Source organism: Bubalus bubalis, chromosome 4, assembly GCF_019923935.1.
Source record: "Bubalus bubalis isolate 160015118507 breed Murrah chromosome 4, NDDB_SH_1, whole genome shotgun sequence".
Classification (NCBI taxonomy): Eukaryota; Metazoa; Chordata; class Mammalia; order Artiodactyla; family Bovidae; genus Bubalus; species Bubalus bubalis.
This window is the reverse complement of record NC_059160.1, coordinates 79,903,286-79,924,004: the sequence shown is the minus strand read 5'-3', so window position 1 is coordinate 79,924,004 and position 20,719 is coordinate 79,903,286. Positions and strand designations below refer to the sequence as shown.

The window sequence follows — 20,719 nt, the reverse complement described above, 5'->3', positions numbered from 1 at the left end:
GGAAACCCCAAAGTAAATTATTAAATTAAATTAACTTTAACCAAATTAAATTATTATTAACTTATAGGCTCTGTTTTATGTATTTCCTAACATACCACTTATTTTAGTCTAGATTTAGTTCTTGTAATATTTAGTGTCACCAGTTCACATGTATTATTATCAATTTGAGAATCATGTTTTTTATGGCTTTTGGATACTTTTTCTAAAAAAATTAAATTGCTTTCCAATATGTCAACTCAGTTGTCAGATCAGCCCTGAATATACTGTGCTATAATATCCTCATAATGAAGTTCTGATTTTTTCCTATTTGATCTCTGACAATTCAGCCATTAGATCTTTCTGATTATAATTACAGTTTAACTCTGTTCATTGATTTGAATGTTATATGTCTTCTCCACCTGGGGAAACCCATGGGAAATTCTGTTCAGCAGCTCCATTGTTAGATTAATGACCAAGAATATTGTTCCCCTTTGAAGCAAGTTGTGGTAGATGTTACATTTGACCTTTCTTTTGAAATGAATATGGGTAAACACTGAATGGATTCCACCCCACCATTACATATGATTTTTTTTTGTATTAGCTGAGAGACTCTGCATTTATTCTTAATTATGATAATAAAAGTATATTAAAGTAGAAATAACTTTACCTCATAGTCATTATTGTTAAATAAACATGTTCTTGGTTCTGAAAAACAAATACATATTTTACCCTAAGACAAACATTGTAATTTTTTATTTATAAAACAGAAATTGTATATGAGATCATATTTACCAGTCAACAAGGCAACATTATAAAGTTTCTTCCCATAACACCATCATCTCCTTTTAATCTACTGATTATATTCATAACTGTTAATTCTAGGTTTCTCCTACTCAAAAGATAGTAAGTTTTAAGAGGCAAATATTGATTGCTATTTGTCATACCTATCAACTATTTGACTCAGATTAGTAGCTCAATAAATATCTCTTGAATATACGAATAAGTAAAGAAATATTCAATTCAAATCAAATAATGCATTATATTGCTAAGAAAGTAGATCTTAAAAGTTCTCATTCCAAGGAAAAATATTGTAACTATAGGTGGTGTTAACTAGACTTACTGTGGTGATCACTTTGATATATATATATATATATATATATATATATATATATATACTTGTATATATATATGGAATCATTATATTGTATGCCTGAAACTAATACTGTTTTATGTCAATTATGTCTCAATAAAATAAAGTAGAAAAGAAAACAAGGTATTATGAATACATACCACAGTATGCAATTTCACAGCAGGTATCATTATCTTTGAACTTTACAAGTCTTTCTTCAGGTTTGCATGTGGGTGGAGAAGGACACTCCTTGAGTTTACAGTCTACAGTCTCTGCATCAGTACAGGTGCATTTGTGGCAATTGGCAGTCCATATGTCTCCAGGCTACAAATACAATCCAAATTTAGACTTCTATTCAAACATATGAATGACAGCAAATTTGTATTAAAGTAGAGACAAAGTGTGTACTTACTGATTTCTTTTCTCCCAGTGGACCATAACAAGCTGTTAGCATGAAATGACAAATGCTAATTAAATTTGGCAAAATATAACTGTCTGCTATTTGTAGATAACCACCAGGTTGACCAAACCTGAATTGGCACTAGGATTTCAGAGATATATTGTGAAGGGCTGTAAGGTGCCTTAAGGTAAATAAATCACATCCACCTACTTTGAGCAAACTGTCCCTAGCAAGCATATATATATTTCCTAATTTTACACTCCTCAGAAAGGATAAATCTTGATCTCTCCTGTCAGTGGTCAATAAATCTATGGCTACTGTTCACCTTTTGTTTCACTTTCTGACTTCACAATCCTACAATTCACTAAGACCTCATAATTATCAGTCTAAAGGTCTCCTTATCAGTTCTTCAAGTTCCCTACAATAGCTAACATTTTAAAATTCTCACCTTGAAAATATTACTCCTTCAGACTGAACACTCAGAAATTCCTCTCTAATAGCAGATCTTTCTCATCCCTCTCATTTTGTCTCTATTCTTTCCTCTGATACTTTTCTCCATCTTTACAGCATCCACTAAATGTCAAGTTCAGTTCAGTTCTGTCGCTCAGTCATATCTGCCTCTTTGTGGCCCCATGGACTGCAGCACACCAGGCTTCCCTGTCCATCACCAACTCACGGAAATTACTTAATCTCATGTCCATTGAGCATGCCATCTCATGCTCTGTAGTCACCTTCTCCTCTGGCCTTCAATCTTTCCCAGCATCAAGGTCTTTTCAAATGAGTCAGCTCTTCACATTAGGTGGCCCAAGTATTGGAGTTTCAGCTTCAATATCAGTCTTTCCAATGAATATTCAGGACTGATTTCCTTAAGGATGGACTGGTTGGACCTCCTTGCAGTCCAAGGGACTCTCAAGAGTCTTCTCCACCACCACAGTTCAAAAGCATCAATTCTTTAGCGCTCAGCTTTCTTTATAGTCCAACTCTCACATCCATACATGACTTACTGGAAAAACCATAGCCTTGACTAGATGAACCTCACTTGGCAAAGTAAGATCTCTGCTTTTTAACATGCTGTCTAGGTTGGTCATAACTTTTCTTTCAAAGGAGTAAGCATGTTTTTATTTCATGGCTGCAGTCACCATCTGCAGTGATTTTGGAGCCCCAAAAAATAGTCTGCCACTGTTTCCACTGTTTCCCCATCTATTTGCCATGAAGTGATGGGATTGGATGCCATGATCTTCGTTTGCTGAATGTTGAGCTTTAAGCCAACTTTTTCAAGCTCCTCTTTCACTTTCATCAAGAGTTTCTTTAGTTCTTCATCACTTTCTGCCATAGATGGTGTCATCTGCATATCTGAGGTTATTGATACTTCTCCCGGCAATCTTGATTCCACCTTGTGCTTCATCCAGCACAGCATTTCCCATGATGTACTCTGCATAGTAGTTAAATAAGCAGGGTGACAATATACAGCCTTTATGTACTCCTTTCCCGATTTGGAACCAGTCTGTTGTTCCAAGTCTAGTTCTAACTGTTGCTTCTTGACCTGCATACAGATTTCTCAAGAGGCAGGTCAGGTGGTCTGGTATTCCTGCCTCTTGAAGAATTTTCCACAGTTTATTGTGATCCACACAGTCAAAGGCTTTGGCATAGTCAATAAAGCAGAAGTAGATGTTTTTCTGGAACTCTTGCTTATTCGATGATCCAACGGATGTTGGCAATTTGATCTCTGGTTCCTCTGCCTTTTCAAAGCCAGCTTGAACATCAGGAAGTTCATAGTTCACATATTGTTGAAGCCTTGCTTGGAGAATTTTGAGCATTACTTCACTAGCATGTGAGATGAGTGCAATTGTGTGGTAGTTTGAGCATTCTTTGGCATTGCCTTTCTTTCAGATTGGAATGAAAACTGACCTTTTCAAGTCCTGTGGCCACTGCTGAGTTTTCCAGATTTGCAGGCATATTGAGTGCAGCACTTCCACAACATCATCTTTTAGGATTTGAAATAGCTCAACTGGAATTCCATCACCTCCACTAGCTTTGTTCATAGTGATGCTTCCTAAGGCCCACTTGACTTTGCATTCCAGGATATAGGTGAGTGATCACATCATTGTGATTATCTGGGTCATGAAGATCTTTTCTGTACAGTTCTTCTGTGTATTCTTGCCACCTCTTAATATCTTCTGCTTCTGTTGGGTCCATACCATTTCTGTCCTTTATTGAGCACATCTTTACATAAAATGTTCCCTTGGTATCTCTAATTTTCTTGAAGAGATCTCTAGTCTTTCCCATTCTATTGTTTCCCTCTATTTCTTTGCATTGATCACTGAGGAAGGCTTTCTTATCTCTCCTTCCTATTCTTTGGAACTCTGCATTCAGATGCTTAGATCTTTCCTTTTCTCCTTTGCTTTTCACTTCTCTTCTTTTCACAGCTATTTGTAAGGCCTCCCCAGACAACCATTTTGCTTTTTTGCATTTCTTTTTCTTGGGGAATGGTCTTGCTCCCTGTGTCCTGTACAATGTCATGAACCTCTGTCCATAGTTCATCAGGCACTCTATCTATCAGATCTAGTCCCTTAAATCTATTTCTCACTTCCACTGTATAATCATAAGGGATTTGATTTAGGTCATATGTGAATGGTCTAGTTGTTTTCCCTACTTTCTTCAATTTAAGTCTGAATTTGGCAATAAGGAGTTCATGATCTGAGCCACAGTCAGCTCCTGGTCTTGTTTTTGTTGACAGTATAGAGCTTCTTCATCTTTGACTGCAAAGAATATAATCAATCTGATTTTGGTGTTGTCCATCTGGTGATGTCCATGTTTATTTTTTTGGGCTCCAAAATCACTGCAGATGGTGACTGCAGCTATGAAATTAAAAGACGTTTACTCCTTGGAAGAAAAACTATGACCAACCTAAATAGCATATTGAAAAGCAGAGATATTACTTTGCCAACAAAGGTCTGTCTAGTCAAGGCTGTGGGTTTTTCAGTGGTCATGTATGGATGTGAGAGTTGGACTGTGAAGAAAGCTCTGCACCAAAGAATTGATGCTTTTGAACTGTGGTGTTGGAGAAGACTCTTGAGAGTCCCTTGGACTGCAAGGAGATCCAACCAGTCCATTCTGAAGGAGATCAGCCCTGGGTGTTCATTGGAAGGAATGATGCTAAAGCTGAAACTCCAGTACTTTGGGCACCTCATGAGAAGAGTTGACTCATTGGAAAAGACTCTGATGCTGGGAGGGGTTGGGAGCAAGAGGAGAAGGGGATGACAGAGGATGAGATGGCTGGATGGCATCACTGACTCAATGGACGTGAGTCTGAGTGAACTCCGGGAGTTGGTGATGGACAGGGAGGCCTGGCATGCTGCAATTCATGGGGTTGCAAAGAGTTGAATAGGACTGAGCGACTGAACTGAACTGTGGTCCATGTGATTAGATTGGTTAGTTTTCTGTGATTGTGGTTTTCAGTCTGTCTGCCCTTAGGTGGAGAAGGATAAGAGGCTTATGGAAGTTTCCTAATAGTATAGACTGAATGAGGGGGATACTGGATCTTGTTTTGATGGGTGGGGCCATGCTCAGTAAATCTTTAATCCAATTTTGTTGATGGGTGGAGTTGTGTTCCCTCCCTACTATTTACCTGGGGCCAAACTATGGTGGGCTTCCCTTGTAGCTCAGTTGGTAAAGAATCTGCCTGCAGTGCAGGAGACCCAGGATCCCTGGGTTGAGAAGATTCCCTGGAGAAGGAAATGGCAACCCACTCCAGCATCCTTGCCTGGAATATCTCATGGACAAAGGAGCCTGGTGGGTTGCAATCCATGGGGTCATAAAGAGTTGGGCAAGACTGAGCAATTAACACTTAAACTATGGTGGAGGTAATGAAGATAATGGTGACTTCCCTCAAAACATCCCATGCATGTACTGCTACAGACTGTGCCCCCAATCCTGCAGCAGGCCACCACTGACCCACATCTTTGCTGGAGACTCCCAGACACCCACAGCCAAGTCTCCTGTGGTGTCACTGTTCCTTCCTCCTTGGTCCTAGTGCCCAGGGTTCTCTTGTGCGAAGTGTCAAGTGAATACTCTCAAATTTCTGAACAGACATCTCTTATGGCCTATAGACCCAGATCTCCCTCAGCCTAATAAACAGCACCCCAGCAGATTTTAAAGAACCTCAAACTCAATGTGCACAAAACAGATTAAATCGTATTTTCCTCAAAACCAGCTTTTCTTCTAAATTGGCCACCTCTTATTAAAGTGAAAGTGTTAGTCACTCAGTCTTGTTGGACTCTTTGAAACCCCAAGGCCTGTAGCCAATCAGGCTCCTCTGTCCATGGCAAGAACACTGAAGTGGGTTGCCATTCCCTTCTCCAGGGGATCTTCCCCCAACAGGGATTGAACCCAGGTCTCCTACATTGTAGGCAGATTCTTAACCATCTGAGCCACCATAGAAGCCCATCTCCTATTAAGGCCTAAACTATTCTTTTAATTACTTAAGCCTAAAACTTAGAAGTCATCTTAATCGTTTCCCTTCTCATCATTTGGCATTGAACCTACTGCAAAATCTTGTATCTTTATCCTCACTTGAATCCCTTCCTTTCCTGGTTTTACTTATTATAATACTATTTTAGGAACTTAGTATTTTTGGTGTGGCATAATTGGCTTTTTTATGGGTTGCTCTGACTCAGACCTCTTCCTGATCCAGTCAATTCTCTATGTCACAGGTAGGATAGTTTTCCTAAAGCCTACTTTTCATCTCATCATTGCCTTGATCAGGTACTTCTTATAGTCCTGCAAACTAAATATTTTATTTTAGCATTCTGGCTTCTAAGGTTGCCATAACGTGTCTCCAGTCTATCATCTCAACCTTGTCTCTCTTCTTTGATGTATATACCCTAAACTAGCTTACTTACTGTTCTCAAATTCCAGTTCTCTAATGAAATACTTGAGAATCCTTCCAAAGTATACAATATATGTAAGATGTGTAACACATAGCATGTGTTGGCTATATAATACATAGGTCACATATTTCACAGTGAAATTTATTTTCAGCCTTATATGAAAATTGTTTCTTTTTTTAAATTTTATTTATTTAACTTTACAATATTGTATTGGTTTTGCCATATATCAAAATGAATCTGCCACAGGTATACATGTGTTCCCCAAAAATATCATTTTCTAATATTAGCATACAGTGGGAGAAAGGATATTTTCAAAGAAACAATTTTCAATAACCCTGTATATGTTGTTTCTTTGAAAATATCCTTTCTCCCACTGTATGCTAATATTAGAAAATGATATTTTTTGTAATTTCACCACTTAATAGAAAGCACACCACATTGGCTTGATAATTTTAGAGAAACTCAAAGTCTGCTAAAATTATTAAATTCTGATTACTCCTAATTTTTGTTGCTAAAATTCAGTTCTCAAAAATAGCTGGAATTATCTAGTTTAAAAAATAAAAGGCAATATTTCAATCAGGATATCATATAGTTACATGAAACACTTTATTGTGTAAGTAAATTCTATTTTGACTAAGAGACAAAATACATTTGTTTGGTTTGGCTTTATTAGTTTGTGTGTGACGAAACAGACATTCATTCACTATTTGGTGAATAAAAGCTAAATTCATCCACTTCAAGTTTTCCTATTCTACAACACTTCCTTAGCTAGTGACTTTTATTGGTATGACCTCTGAAGCCTGATTTACAAGATGAATCATTACTGTAGAATGATTTGATTTTCAAGTGGAGGTATTCTTACCTGGAGGTGGTGGAAGAGATGTTGGACATCCTATGTAAAAACAGATACCTCATATTAGTCTCTCAAGTTTTTGTAATAGGTTTGGAGTAAATATAGTTATATATTACTGAAAATACATGGCCACATTGCTATTCTTATAAGCAGACATATTCCCATCAATCTTCCCTTTCCATTCCGTATGGCATTTGATATTTTACCATTAGAGAGTGTTTCCTTTAGATCTCAAATGTCAATGGGAAGGAAATATGAGAATCAAAAGGAGGAATGAGAATCAAAGTAAATTTCTCTTCAAAATTTCTTGATAAATAGGATAATAAAATAATCAAATAAAGAAAAGGATAACTCAGTATAAAAAACATAATTTTCTATATATATAAATAAAGCAAACATATTATGTGTTACCTGGTATTAATACCCTCAGAATTTGTATGTTCTTTTTGTTTTATAGTATTTTAATCTTGTTCTATTTTCAATCCTGCCAAATGCTTTAAACTTCTTACTTTTTTTGAGGCTTCCCATGTCAGAAAGTTTGGTCAACCCAACAATCCACTCATAAATTTCACATTCTATTTTCAAACTGCTAAAAATCAGATTAATATTTTTATTCTATCTACAAAGAAGAAGATTGAACTATGAGCAACAGAATATTTGAGAGAAATTTTTAAGTTTCTCAAGGTTCAATTAAAAGGATCCCAACAACTAATAGGTATAGAAAAACAGAAAATAAATTAATTAAAGATGTGTAAGTTTGGGGCATAAAATGCTTCTCTTTACTAAGGGAGACTAGGTTAATTCCCAATTATAAATATTTAGCAGACTAACAGAAAACAGCAATAGGAGAGAGAAATGATCTTTAAATATAAATATAGCAGAAAAATTTCCCTACCCAGAATTCCAAGTTCACTGGAGAAATTTTAATAGAAGCAATAAAAAATACAGTCTTATAATCTTCACATTTCTATCAGAGTAATTTTTCAAAGACTTATCTGATCATATCATCCTCTTAACAAAATCCTTAAGGTGATCCCATTTATTATGAAGATAAAGTCTCATTTAAGTTTGGAAATAAAGTCCTTCATAAGCATTGCTCTGCTCACCTTTCTAATCTCATTTCTTCCCTGAAACTCATACAGACAATACCAATACCTGGTTAATTCCTGAAGTCCCTCACGCTGTCTCATGTCTCTGTCTTTTCAAGTGCCATATGGCAAGAATTCCCTCCTCACCCTAGCCAATATTAAATGCAGTCATCTCTTCTCTGATGTCTTCACTCAGCCCTATCAACTAGCAAACAGAAATTAACAGTCTCAATATATTCCCAGGACCAAAATTGTTGTGCATTGTTTGAGTAGCATTAAATACCCTGAAACTATAGTATCTGTGCCCATGATAATCTCCCCCACCAACACATACAAAGCAATAAAATGTCAAGGGCTGCTAGAGTCTAGCAAATATAAGCTTAAAGGAAATGTTAGTTGAATAAGTGACAAGGAAATTAGTACTTTTCCAACACTGACCTGTCTTAGTTTCAGTTTCTTGTTCTCCTGTTGCTACAACAGTGGTTTCTGAGGAGAAACAAAAGGATAGTGTTGTCATTTTATTTATTAGAGAGCATGTACACATACCAAGCTTCTGTGCATATGCCTGCACAAATGATCAGACACGTTCATGCTTAAGGAAAGCTTCATGTGGAAGAGACAATTCATGCCAGTGCCTTTGGGTTATTTCATTTTACCTGGGTAGGGTATTCTGGGGCTTGTTGTGATTCTATTTGATTTTGAAGTGGAGCCTGAAGAAGGAAATATTAAAAATTTCAGGAATTTTCAATTCCTGAGCATTTCATAATCTCATTATCAGAGATTTCAAGGTCATAACTTCCAGTAAGGAGTTCTGGTAAAAGCCTAACCCAAAAACTCCCAGAGGGGGAAAAAAAATCCCTAGGTAAAATTCAAGTCATATTTCATGAGGAAATGTAGAATAATCTTCCTGGTCTTTCTTTCCTGTTTCTTTCCCACCACCTTCTCTCCCAAATTCAACTCCCTAAATAAAATCACAGGCACATTGATCATTGAAGAGTTTGTATTTCTAGTATTTGTCTGTTTACATTCCAGAACCAGAACCTCTCTTTGCTAAGAGAGGAGCAAAAGTCGTGAGTAAAGGGAACTATAAAAGCTAGAGTTTAATTTCACATAAGCTGTCCTGTCTTCTGAGATGCCGCCAAGCAAAGTTCATATATTTTTATTTGACTTACCAGTGGTAGAAATCCCGGGACCAGTAGTTGTTTCAGATGCTTCCTTGGAGGTACCTAAAATGAGTAGGAAAAGAGCACTGGACTTTTTCTGGTTGCAGAAGAGTGTATCTGAAGACATCTTCACATAGAACAAGAGTCTTAAAGCACCTACAAATGCCAATTCATTCTCCTGCTATTGAAACATAGTAGGCCCTAACACAGCAACTCCTTGCTCACAGAAGAATTGTATTTCATGTCTCAGATGGTAAAGAATCTGCTGCAAAATCGGAGACTCAGTTTTGATCCCTAGGGTTGGGATCCCCTGGAGAAGGGAATTGCAATCCATTCCAGTATTCTTGCCTAGAGAATCCCATGGACAGAGGAGCCTGGTGGGCTACAGTCCATGGGATCGCAAAGAGTCAGACACGACTGAGTGACTGACACTTCCCTTCACTGTGACCCTGGTAACTATCACTTAAGAGTGCCCTTCTATTAGTGACAAACACTATTTTCACACTGAACTATTTTACTTCATATATCCTGTTTTCCTAGCTGTCTAGTATTAATTTTAAGGGGAGTGTTTTATGAACTCTTTATATATTTTGAATATTAACCTCTTGTCAGTCATATAATTTGCAAATATTGTCTGCTATTCAAGTTTTTTTTTGTTTTATTGATGGTTTATTTTGATATGCAAAAGCTTTTAAGTATAATTAAATCCCATTCGTGTTTGTTTTGGTTGGTTGTTTGTTTGTTTTGCTTTTGCTTTAGGAGACAGATCCAAAAACCATTGCTATGGTTTATGTCAGAGTGTTTTACCTATGTTCTCTTCTAAGAGTTTTATGGTTTCAGGTCTTACATTTAGGTCTTTAATCTCTTGTGTGCATGCTAAGTCACTTCAGTCATATCCGACTCTTTGTGACCCTTTGAACTGGGGCCTGCCAGGCTCCTCTGTTCATGGGATTCTCCAGGCAAAAATACTGGAATGGGTTGCCATGCCCTACTCCATGGGATCTTCCTGATCCAGGGATTGAACCCACATCTCTTACGTCTCCTGCATTGGCAAGCAGTTTCTTTATCACTAAAGAAGCCAAAGCTACCATATGGCCAGAACAGGGAAGCCAGAACTACCATATGCCCCTACAATTCCACTCCTGGATGTATATTCAAACAAAAATAAAAACTCTAGTTCAAAAAGATACATGCACTCCAGTGTACATAGTAGTACCATTTACAATAGCCAAGATAGGGAAACAAACTAAGTGCCCATCAACAGATAAATGGATAAAGAAGATGTAGAAAAAATACATATGTACATATATGTATATGTATATATACACAATTTTATATACACACATATATAGTAGAATATTATAAAGAAGATGTAGAATACATTTATACTGGAATATTACTCTGCCAAAAAAGAATGAAATTCAGCCATTTGCAACAATGTGGATGAATGTAAAGAGTACTATGCTTAGTGAAATATATCATGCAAAGACCAACACTATATGTGGCATCACTTATATGTGGAATCTAACAAATAAACAAAATGCATATAGCAAAATAGAAACAGACTCACAGATATACAGAACAAATTAGTGGATACTAGAGGGGAAAGGGAAGAAGAAAAAGACAAGATAGGGATAGGGGATTAATAAATACAAACTACTATATATAATATAGATAAGCAATAAGTAAATATTATCTAGATACATTTAGGGAATACAGTCATTATTTTCCAATAATTTTAAAGAGAGTATAATCTATGAAAATACTGACACACTATGCTGTACATCTTAAACTAATACAATTTTGTAAAAAAGAAAAAGCAATGAAAAATAGCACCCACATCTTCCTGTCACTGTGGGAAGGTAGGAGACTAACTTCATCTTTGAGCACCAATTAGCAAACAAAGATTGCCTAATCACATGGGCCAACCTCTCCCCTACTGTCTCCGGTACTTTTCCACTAGTACACCCCAGAATTTAAAAACTCTCCTGCTCTTTATTTCAGCAAAGTTAAATTCAAAATCTCAACCCTACTGCAATGCTCTTGACTTCTGTTTCATGATCTTAAAGTCTTCTTTGCTATTTAACTCCATCTGATACCATTTTTCTTTTACACTTCAAGTTTAATATTGATAGACATAAATATTCCTTTTCTGAAACACTTGAGCGTTAAAGGGGAGAAGAATGTTGAACATGTTAACTTCATTAGAGTTAGTAATTTCCATTACCTGGGCTGGAACTTTCTGAGACACCAGTAACTCTGCTTGATACCACAGCAGTACCTGCAAAGACAAATGAGGGACACTTCATATCAGACATAGCTTCTATTGCTAGCCTCAAAGATCAATAACAGGAAGAGAAAGGAAATCAGATGAAAATCTAGGCTAATGTTGTAGTTAGCCCATAGAGAAACTTATGAAGTAAAAAATAAACAAAAAACAATGACAGAAAAAAACCCCTCTAAGTAGAAAAAGCCACGTGGATTTTATAACTTGTTGAAAAATGCTGATTGGATTTCAGCCTCTTTCTCCTCCCTTTAGTAGCAGTGCCCTTGTGTACTTTTACAAAATTATCTGGCAGCTCTGCATGGAGCCCAGAAACTCAGAACAAGAAAACAATAGATGGCTGGAAGAGGACATGCTCTAAAAAGATTCTGCCCATTTACTGGCCTTTTATCATTACCTTAAACATTCCCCTGTGTTGAATGAAGCAAAGGCATAGGAATCATTAACTGAGAACACAACAAATATGAACCACTGACACTTACTTGTTTGCCTTCCAACTCCAGTGCTCCCTAAGAAAGGCAAAGAAGACTGAAGTTAGAACTTGCTGTGCTGATGCTACAACAGACAGTAAATTCCAGAGAAGGGCTGTTATTTTTCTAGACGTATCTGCTTGGAGCCACTGATTAAATATTTACTTGCCTGTGTTGGAAGTTTCAGGAATAACTGTTGTGCCAGAGGCTCCCCCAGTGGTACCTACAATAAGAGAGAAGCATGAGCCTCACGAAACCTTTCTCACCCTAAGAAGAGTACTGTATTGACAAGTGTGCTGTTTCTCTGAAGCAATAGAAAACAGTTTAACAATTTTTCTTGCACAAAATGTTAAGCTTGGCATATTTTCCAAAACACTTTCTCGTGACTATTCAAATAAAATATAGGAGGAAAAGTCACACTTGTACCATTGATCTTATTTCTCTAAATATAGTATCATCTAGAGTCTGTTATCCAATGAGAGAATGTCTGTCCTATAGTCACGTGATTTATTTCTAGTGACTTAACTTCCCAGTTTTCCAGCACTGAAACAAAAACAAACAAACAAAAAAACAGAAAAAAAAATTGTCTAAACTTGTGATCAAGGGTTAGGCATCTCAATCAAAGCCTTAATTAACAAATTTACTTGCATCTGGTATAGGGATCTTCCCTCACTTCTTGGCTACTAGTGACCCCTACTGATTCTGGGCTATTGCCTGACAAAACAAAGGGAGAAAATTTTCAAATAAAGAATGTATCTTTTTTTTTTTTGGTACTGAAATTGAATCAATAATTTATTTTTTTCTGTAAGTTTCTTTTTTTAATTTATTTTATTTTTTAACTTTACAATATTGTATTTGTTTTGCCATATATCAAAATGAATCCACCACAAAAAAAAAAAAGTATGTATCTAAGGAACTACATCTATAGTATGTTCTCTATGAAAACCCAAGGAGATAATAGAGGTCGTCCTTATGATCTGTTATTAAATTAAAAGAAACCAGTTTTAAGCCATGTTAATTTTCATTCACAACCCATATGCAGTAAACTCAGGTGAAAAAATTATTGAGAATCCAAAACATGGCAAAACTCACCTGATAAAATTCTTGTTTCAGTGGTTCTAACATGTTCTTTAAAAGTTGTTGCTTCTAGAAGAGCAAAGGAGGAAAAATTGAGAAGCTGGAGTTTGAAAATGTGAAAATGATATAGCAGTGTATAATCTTCTCCCTGCTGCTGCTGCTGCTAAGTTACTTCAATCGTGTCTGACTCTGTGCAACCCCATAGACGGCAGCCCACCAGACCTCCCCGTCCCTGGAATTCTCCAGGCAAATACACTGGAGTGGGTTGCCATTTCCTTCTCCAATGCATGAAAGTGAAAGTGAAGTTGCTCAGTCTGTCCGACTCTTAGCAACCCCATGGACTGCAGCCTACCAGCCTCCTCTGTCCATGGATTTTCCAGGCAAGAGTACTGGAGTGGGGTGCCATTGCCTTCTCCAATGATCTTCTCCCTACAGCCACTTAAAGGAGCATTCCTTTCACTTTTGACTTACCTGCATTGAAACCTCCAGATGAGGATGTAGTTCCAGAGCCTGTCCCAGTGATACCTGAGAAAGGAGAGAGAAGAAAAGAAGGGAAAAAAAATGGACAGGGATAACTTTCTTATTGGATGAAGATCATGGTTCAGGTTAAACAATGTGTTTTTGTAAAAGACTGCATTCCTTCTCTAGGATTCCTTGTTCCAAAAGGTGAAATAAATATTGTTTGATATGTTTCATTTCCTGTGGTAAACTCCAGTTTTCTGGGATCCTTCTTTTCTGGAATTAGTATCATGGAGATGGATGTCTCCCCTATCTTCACTTTTTTAACTTTCCCATCCTCACATATTTTGCTTCTATTAATAGTAGATTGGCTCCCCGAAATTATGTGAGGGACTCCTGAAGGTTAAAATGAGAAGGATCAAGAATCTTGAAATTTTAATTATTTTGAGGCAGTTCTTTTAATTTCAAAGTTTTATAATTGTAAGGCTAGGCTCTCAGGAAAAGAAAAAAACACACATTAAAAATACCTACGTTCCCCACAAATTCTGGTTGACCCTGTTTGATCTGACATTCTGAATCCCTAAATCAGAAGCAATACAGTCTCCAGCACTCCCAGACTCTGCTTTATGGATTTGACTTAACACTGCTGAACCACAACTCTTCCCTTTTTCAGGCTTCTTTGCCCACCTATATAACCCAAGGAATCGTGTTTCAATTTATTTTTCATCTCTTTTCACTATGTATGTTCACCATAAGGAAATCCACCAGCATCCATAATTTAAAACATCATTTGTAAGTAAATCACTAAAAAATCTCTCTCTCCAGTGAAACCTATCTTCTGTATTCTGGCTGCACTTATTACTCCTGCTGAGCATACTAACTGGATACCTCAGAGCACCTTAAACTAAAACTGTCAAAAATCTGACCTCACTATATCTCCTGTCAGTTATAATTCTTTTTCTTCCTCCAGTATATACCAAAATTTAGTGGATGGCACTAACATCCATCCACACAGGCACTCAAACTATGAATTAGAATTCATCCACAGTCCTTGCTATCCTTTATCCCTCCCATCACCACACTGAAATTGATTCTAACGAGCCAACATATTTCTCATTCCTTTTGATCATCCTTCTGCCTTCTATTTTCTCACATCGCTGCCTTATTTCAGTCTCTAATCATGCCTAACTTCTAACAGTCTCAAACTGCATGACATCTCCACACTTACCCTCCTACTCTCCTTCATATCAATTCTCTAGTTAATTCTCTAATTAATCTTCCAAAAAGGCAAATCTGTGCATGGTAATTAACATATCAAATAACTTTTAATTATACCTTCAGTTCAGTTGCTCAGTCATGTCCGACTCTTTGCGACCCCATGAATTGCAGCATGCCAGGCCTCCCTGTCCATCACCAACTCCTGGAGTTCACCCAAATCCACATCCATCCAAGTTGGTGATGCCATACGGCCATCTCATCCTCTGTCATCCCCTTCTCCTCCTGCCCCCAATCCCTCCCAGCATCAGAGTCTTTTCCAATGAGTAAATTCTTCACATGAGGTAGCCAAAGTACTGGAGTTTGAGCTTTAGCATCATTCCTTCCAATGAACACCCAGGGCTGATCTCCTTCAGAATGGACTGGTTGGATCTCCTTGCAGTCCAAGGGACTCTCAAGAGTCTTCTCCAACACCACAGTTCAAAAGCATCAATTCTTCGATGCTCAGCCTTCTTCACAGTCCAACTCTCACATCCATACATGACCACTGGAAAAACCATAGCCTTGACTAGATGGACCTTTGTTGGCAAAGTAATGTCTCTGCTTTTGAAGATGCTATCTAGGTTGGTCATAACTTTCCTTCCAAGGAGTAAGCCTCTTTTAATTTCATGGCCGTAATCACCATCTGCAGTGATTTTGGAGCCCAAAAAAATAAAGTCTGACACTGTTTCCACTCTTTCCCCATCTATTTCCCATGAAGTGATGGGACCGGATGCCATGATCTTCGTTTTCTGAGTGTTGAGCTTTAAGCCAACTTTTTCACTCTCCTCTTTCACTTTCATCAAGAGGCTTTTTAGTTCCTCTTCACTTTCTGCCATAAGGGTGGTGTCATCTGCATATCTGAGGTTATTGATATTTCTCCCTGGAAATCTTGATTCCAGCTTGTGCTTCTTCCAGCCCAGCGTTTCTCACGATGTACTCTGCATAGAAGTTAAATAAGCAAGGTGACAATATACAGCCTTGACGTACTCCTTTTCCTATTTGGAACCAGTCTGTTGTTCCATGTCCAGTTCTAACTGTTGCTTCCTGACCTGCCTATAGGTTTCTCAAGAGGCAAGTCAGGTGGTCTGGTACTCCCATCTCTTTCAGAATTTTCCACAGTTTATTGTGATCCACACAGTCAAAGGCTTTGGCATAGTCAACAAAGCAGAAATAGATGTTTTTCTGGAACTCTCTTGCTTTTTCCATGATGTTGCTTTTTCCAGTGGATGTTGGCAATTTGATCTCTGGTTCCTCTGCGTTTTCTAAAACCAGCTTGAACATTGCCCATGAAATCATGTTTTAAATTTTTGTGTCATAGCTAACATCTATATTACAATATTATTATGGTAAAAATATAAAATTGATGCATCATTTCCTTTTTTCCTTATTTCAGGAAATTTCTGTTATGATTTTGAGATATAGAAGTTCCAAAGAATCTCCCAGCACCTGCTCTTGCAGTTCTCTCTCATCACCTGGGTTGCATTTCATAAGTATGCTGGGCTGTAATAATTTTCTGAACTGTTTTATACTACTATGCTTTTTAATAGAATAGAGGAAATATTTCTTCCCTGATCATTTCCATTTTTTAAACAAAAAACCTCAATGTGAGGCTCCAAGGATGCCTTAAGTTATTTCAGTCACCTTAATTTACCTGGGTTGGAAACTTGTTGGTAGCAGTGACTTCATCTTATGTGATGGTAGTGACAATGAAGACGAGTAAGAGAGTATCTACTTGTCTTCAAAAAAAGACTCTTGTTTTCATGATGATATTTACTGTCAGAAAACTATGTTCTAATAAATATGAGCCTGATGAAATCTTTAGTCCAGGAAATTCTAGTACACTAAGATGACCAGTTTTAATTGGCTCTGCTGCTGCTAAGTCGCTTCAGTCGTGTCCGACTCTGTGTGACCCCATAGACGGCAACCCACCAGGCTCTGCTGTCCCTGGTATTCTCCAGGCAAGAATACTGGAGTGGGTTGCCATTTCCTTCTCCAAGGAAAGTCTTTAAATGCAAAATTTTGTCATCTCCTCTCTATAGAAAACCCTACAAATAACCAACTAAATCTCAACACTTATGCAATAGCATGACTGACCTGTTTGTATTCCACTCCCAGTGGCATCACTAGTGAGTCTTGAAGTGGTAGTTTCTAGGAGTAAAAAAGAAAAATTTAACATGATTTTAAACAATTTTGAAATCTGGAAAAATGTGTTGTAATAATAGAAGAAATGGCCCCAAAGAAGATGGCTTTTGCCTGAGATACATATAGAGAGCTTTCTTTGGTAACTTTGACTAACTCGTGTTGAAATCTTCAGAAACAAATATGGTAAAAAAAAAAAAAAAAAGATATACCAGTGGTATTTGAATTGGAAGTGAAAATGAGGTTGAGAGAGAATGATAGATTATGAAATTGAGAGACAGAGATAGTAACAATATTTTTTGTGTCCTTAGAGTAGCATAAATGGATAATTCACATGATTCTTAAAGGCAGTAAAGGGGCTTCTTTGGCCAAAGAGAAGCAAATACCATGTTTTCCCAGTATCTCTTTCATTTCCCAAGCTAATAAATGCAAAAGTCTCAGAAGAGAACTTTCTCTATGGTTTAAGGCCTTGGGTAAAAGTGATTTTCCTCTGCACATTTATTTCATTTCCTGTGATTTGGTTTCCTGTTGCTTCAGTGGGTACTCCTCAGTGTATGTTCAGGGGTATAAATATTTAAAATTTGATTTGTTGGGACTTTAGTCATGAGGCTAAACCCACAAGAATGGGTTTTACATGCAAGAGAAATCCAAGATGAATTAATTAAACATATAATACTAAACAGGAGTGGAATTTTCTGGTGCCCTGGAAACTGCAGTTAATCCTGAAGTAGCACCTGCAATGGCAAGATGGATAAAGGATTGAGAACAACACATCATTCTTAGCTTCAGAGAATTACATCTGAAAAGCTGACATATGGAGAAATTCAGTCTGAAGAGCCAAATCTGAATCACCTGATATACTGTCTCTTCAAATGGAATATGAAACTCTTTCTCAGCCAGTTTTCTTACTCATCAATCATCTAACACAAACTTAAATATAAAACTGTTGAACCCAAAGGCAGAAAGAGCCAACCGCTCACCAGTTGCTGTTCTGACTTCAGTGGTAGTTCTGACTTCTGTAGGAGTTGTAGCCTCTGAGAAGAAACAGGAAAAATAGTGGTATGGGATACAGGAATTCAGGGAAATGTATAAGAGTATTACTATCTGTAATATCTCTATAGGAGACATCAGGTCTCTAAAGTTAATATAGGCAAGTTTCTTCAACTTTTCCATGACTCACTTGTGTTGGAACTTCCAGGTGCAATAGTTGTACCAGTAGTCACCCCCATGGTAACTGAAATCACAAGAGGAGAGAATCAATTTGTGATTCCCTTTTACTAAGGGTTCAAACTAGGATTTGCTTTAGAACAAATAATATATGGAACTTTATTGCTTTAAAGTGATACATCATGTGTGGTCTCTATTATGCCACTTTATTACACATATACCCAAAAAGGCAATTCACATGGGGTAAAATGAAGGGCAGTTAATATCCTAATAAGTGAAGTGAGTGAAAGTTGCTCAGTCATATCCGACTCTTTGTGACCCCATGAACTATACAGTCCACGAAATTCTCTAGGCCAGAATACTGGAGTAACGTTTATCTTCTCCAGGGAATCTTTCCAACCCAGGGATCAAACCCAGGTCTCTCACATTACAGGTAGATTCTTTACCAGCAGAGCCATAAGGGAAGCCCAATATCCTAATAATTTGTACCCCAAATGAGATTCAGATAGAATAGAACAAAACTCCCCTTAAATTTATAATAGCCAACATGATTTAGATTAAGATAAAGAGAAAAATAATTGTTTAGTTGTTGTTGCTGCTGCTGCTAAGTTGCTTCAGTCGTGTCCAACTCTGTGTGACCCCATAGATGGCAGCCCACCAGGCTCCCCCATCCCTGGGATTCTCCAGGCAAGAACATTGGAGTGGGTTGCCATTTCCTTCTCCAATACATGAAAGTGAAAAGTGAAAGTGAAGTCCGCTCAGTTGTGTCTGACTCTTAGCGACCCCATGGACTGCAGCCTACCAGGCTCCTCCACCCATGGGATTTTCCATGCAAGAGTACTGGCGTGGGGTGCCATTGCCTTCTCTGGTTTAGTTGCTAGTGCTCACCTATTTTAATTTCACCCTGGGTGGTTTCACCACTTCCAAAAGAAGTTGTAGTCCCTAAGTGAAAGAAAGAAAGGAGAAAAATGCTAAATTTTGAAGATGCGTATAACTCAGAAAAGCTGAGTGGTATCCATTGAGTATGGTAGGGAAGGTTTGGAGGAGTTGAAGGAAGAAGCCAAACCATCACTGAAGTTCCTTATACTCCCCGTTAGGTTAGTACTTTACCTGTGTTAGAGCTTCCGGGTGCAACTGTTGTGCCAGAGATTGCACCAGTGTTACCTGAAGCAGAAGAGAGAAACAGAGAATTCCAATAATGATGCATTTACCAACCTGAGAATGGCCCATAAGACTGTCTGGGACTTGAAGATATAAGAGTCTTCTTAGAGTTATCCTGTTAAAACAAGGTTCATTCTCCATTTTTAAATTCAGGGCCCAATAAAGACATTGGCTTGTGTCCCAAATGATTTGCTTCTTAGAGTTAAATATCAGAGGTTTCTGGGCCTCTCCCATATTTACCTGTTTTACTTCCAGGGCTTGACCTCTCAGATGTGCCAGTGGTGGCTCCTAATAACAAGAAATAGAAACAATATTTGAGTAAATCCATTTAATTGTATTCAAGTTCATAACATCTGAAATTCAAAATTTAACAGGCATAAACTTTCAAAGTTGCTCCCACCAGCTCTACTTCCTTAGTTGTAACTATATGGAAATATTAATATGTTGCCTCCATCTTACACCAGGGTAATAGCTTGAATGTCCAAAAAGAGAATCCTTTCTGGACTCCCCTCTTAAGAACAGTATAAGGTTTACCCCATTCCTTCTGGGGTAAACCTTATACAAATGCCCTTCCATTAACAAATGCCCTATGAAAAGGCAGAACTCAAGGACTGCCAATTTCCTTTATTTGGTTATGTTTACTTCTCTGAAGGTTCTAACTTCTGAGAGTGACAAGATAGAAAATAGTGAGGGCTAACAGAAAGTCATAAAAAGACATCATCTACTGAATATGGAAGTTCAAATAGTTTTTATATATTTCAAACAAGCCTTTTTACTGGGAAGATATTATTAATAGAAAGCACAGTTAGTAATTCAGTAGTGCTCACCTGTGATTCTTCCAATTCTTGTTCTACTTTCTCCTAAGGAAGTTGTGGACTCTGAAAGAGGGGGAAATGGAAGAGAGATGATTGGAAACCATGTAAGGATTATAGAAAAGATATGGTAGTTCTTTTATGTAGGACAACACTTGAGGAACCCTACATAGCTAGGCCCATGGAAGATTCCCTACCATTTTGTTGAATTACCTGTGTTGGAACTGCCAGGGGCAACAGTTGTGCCAGGGATTACCTTTGTGGTACCTGAAACACAAAGGGTCTAGTCATCACAGTGACTTGTGTTTGTCTTCTAAAGTCCTGTCTCTAGGAGAAATATGCCATATCAAAGGGTCCTCTCATGGCTTTCCTGATGAGGTGAGAGTTGTATG

General features: G+C 37.6%; 1 protein-coding gene across 1 annotated transcript in view; it reads right to left on the bottom strand.

Annotated features, from left to right (window-relative positions):
• The window catches only part of MUC19 (mucin 19, oligomeric), a 92,879-nt gene that overhangs the window by 3,751 nt on the left and 68,409 nt on the right, over positions 1–20,719 (bottom strand). Inside the window, 20 exon segments of the mRNA XM_045165516.1 lie at positions 647–684; positions 1,270–1,432; positions 1,521–1,552; positions 7,260–7,289; positions 8,777–8,824; positions 8,995–9,048; positions 9,511–9,564; positions 11,729–11,782; positions 12,268–12,294; positions 12,425–12,478; positions 13,348–13,401; positions 13,804–13,857; positions 17,143–17,196; positions 18,168–18,221; positions 18,368–18,421; positions 19,243–19,296; positions 19,465–19,518; positions 19,756–19,803; positions 20,343–20,393; positions 20,541–20,594. Coding sequence (XP_045021451.1) covers positions 647–684; positions 1,270–1,432; positions 1,521–1,552; positions 7,260–7,289; positions 8,777–8,824; positions 8,995–9,048; positions 9,511–9,564; positions 11,729–11,782; positions 12,268–12,294; positions 12,425–12,478; positions 13,348–13,401; positions 13,804–13,857; positions 17,143–17,196; positions 18,168–18,221; positions 18,368–18,421; positions 19,243–19,296; positions 19,465–19,518; positions 19,756–19,803; positions 20,343–20,393; positions 20,541–20,594 — 1,085 coding nt within the window.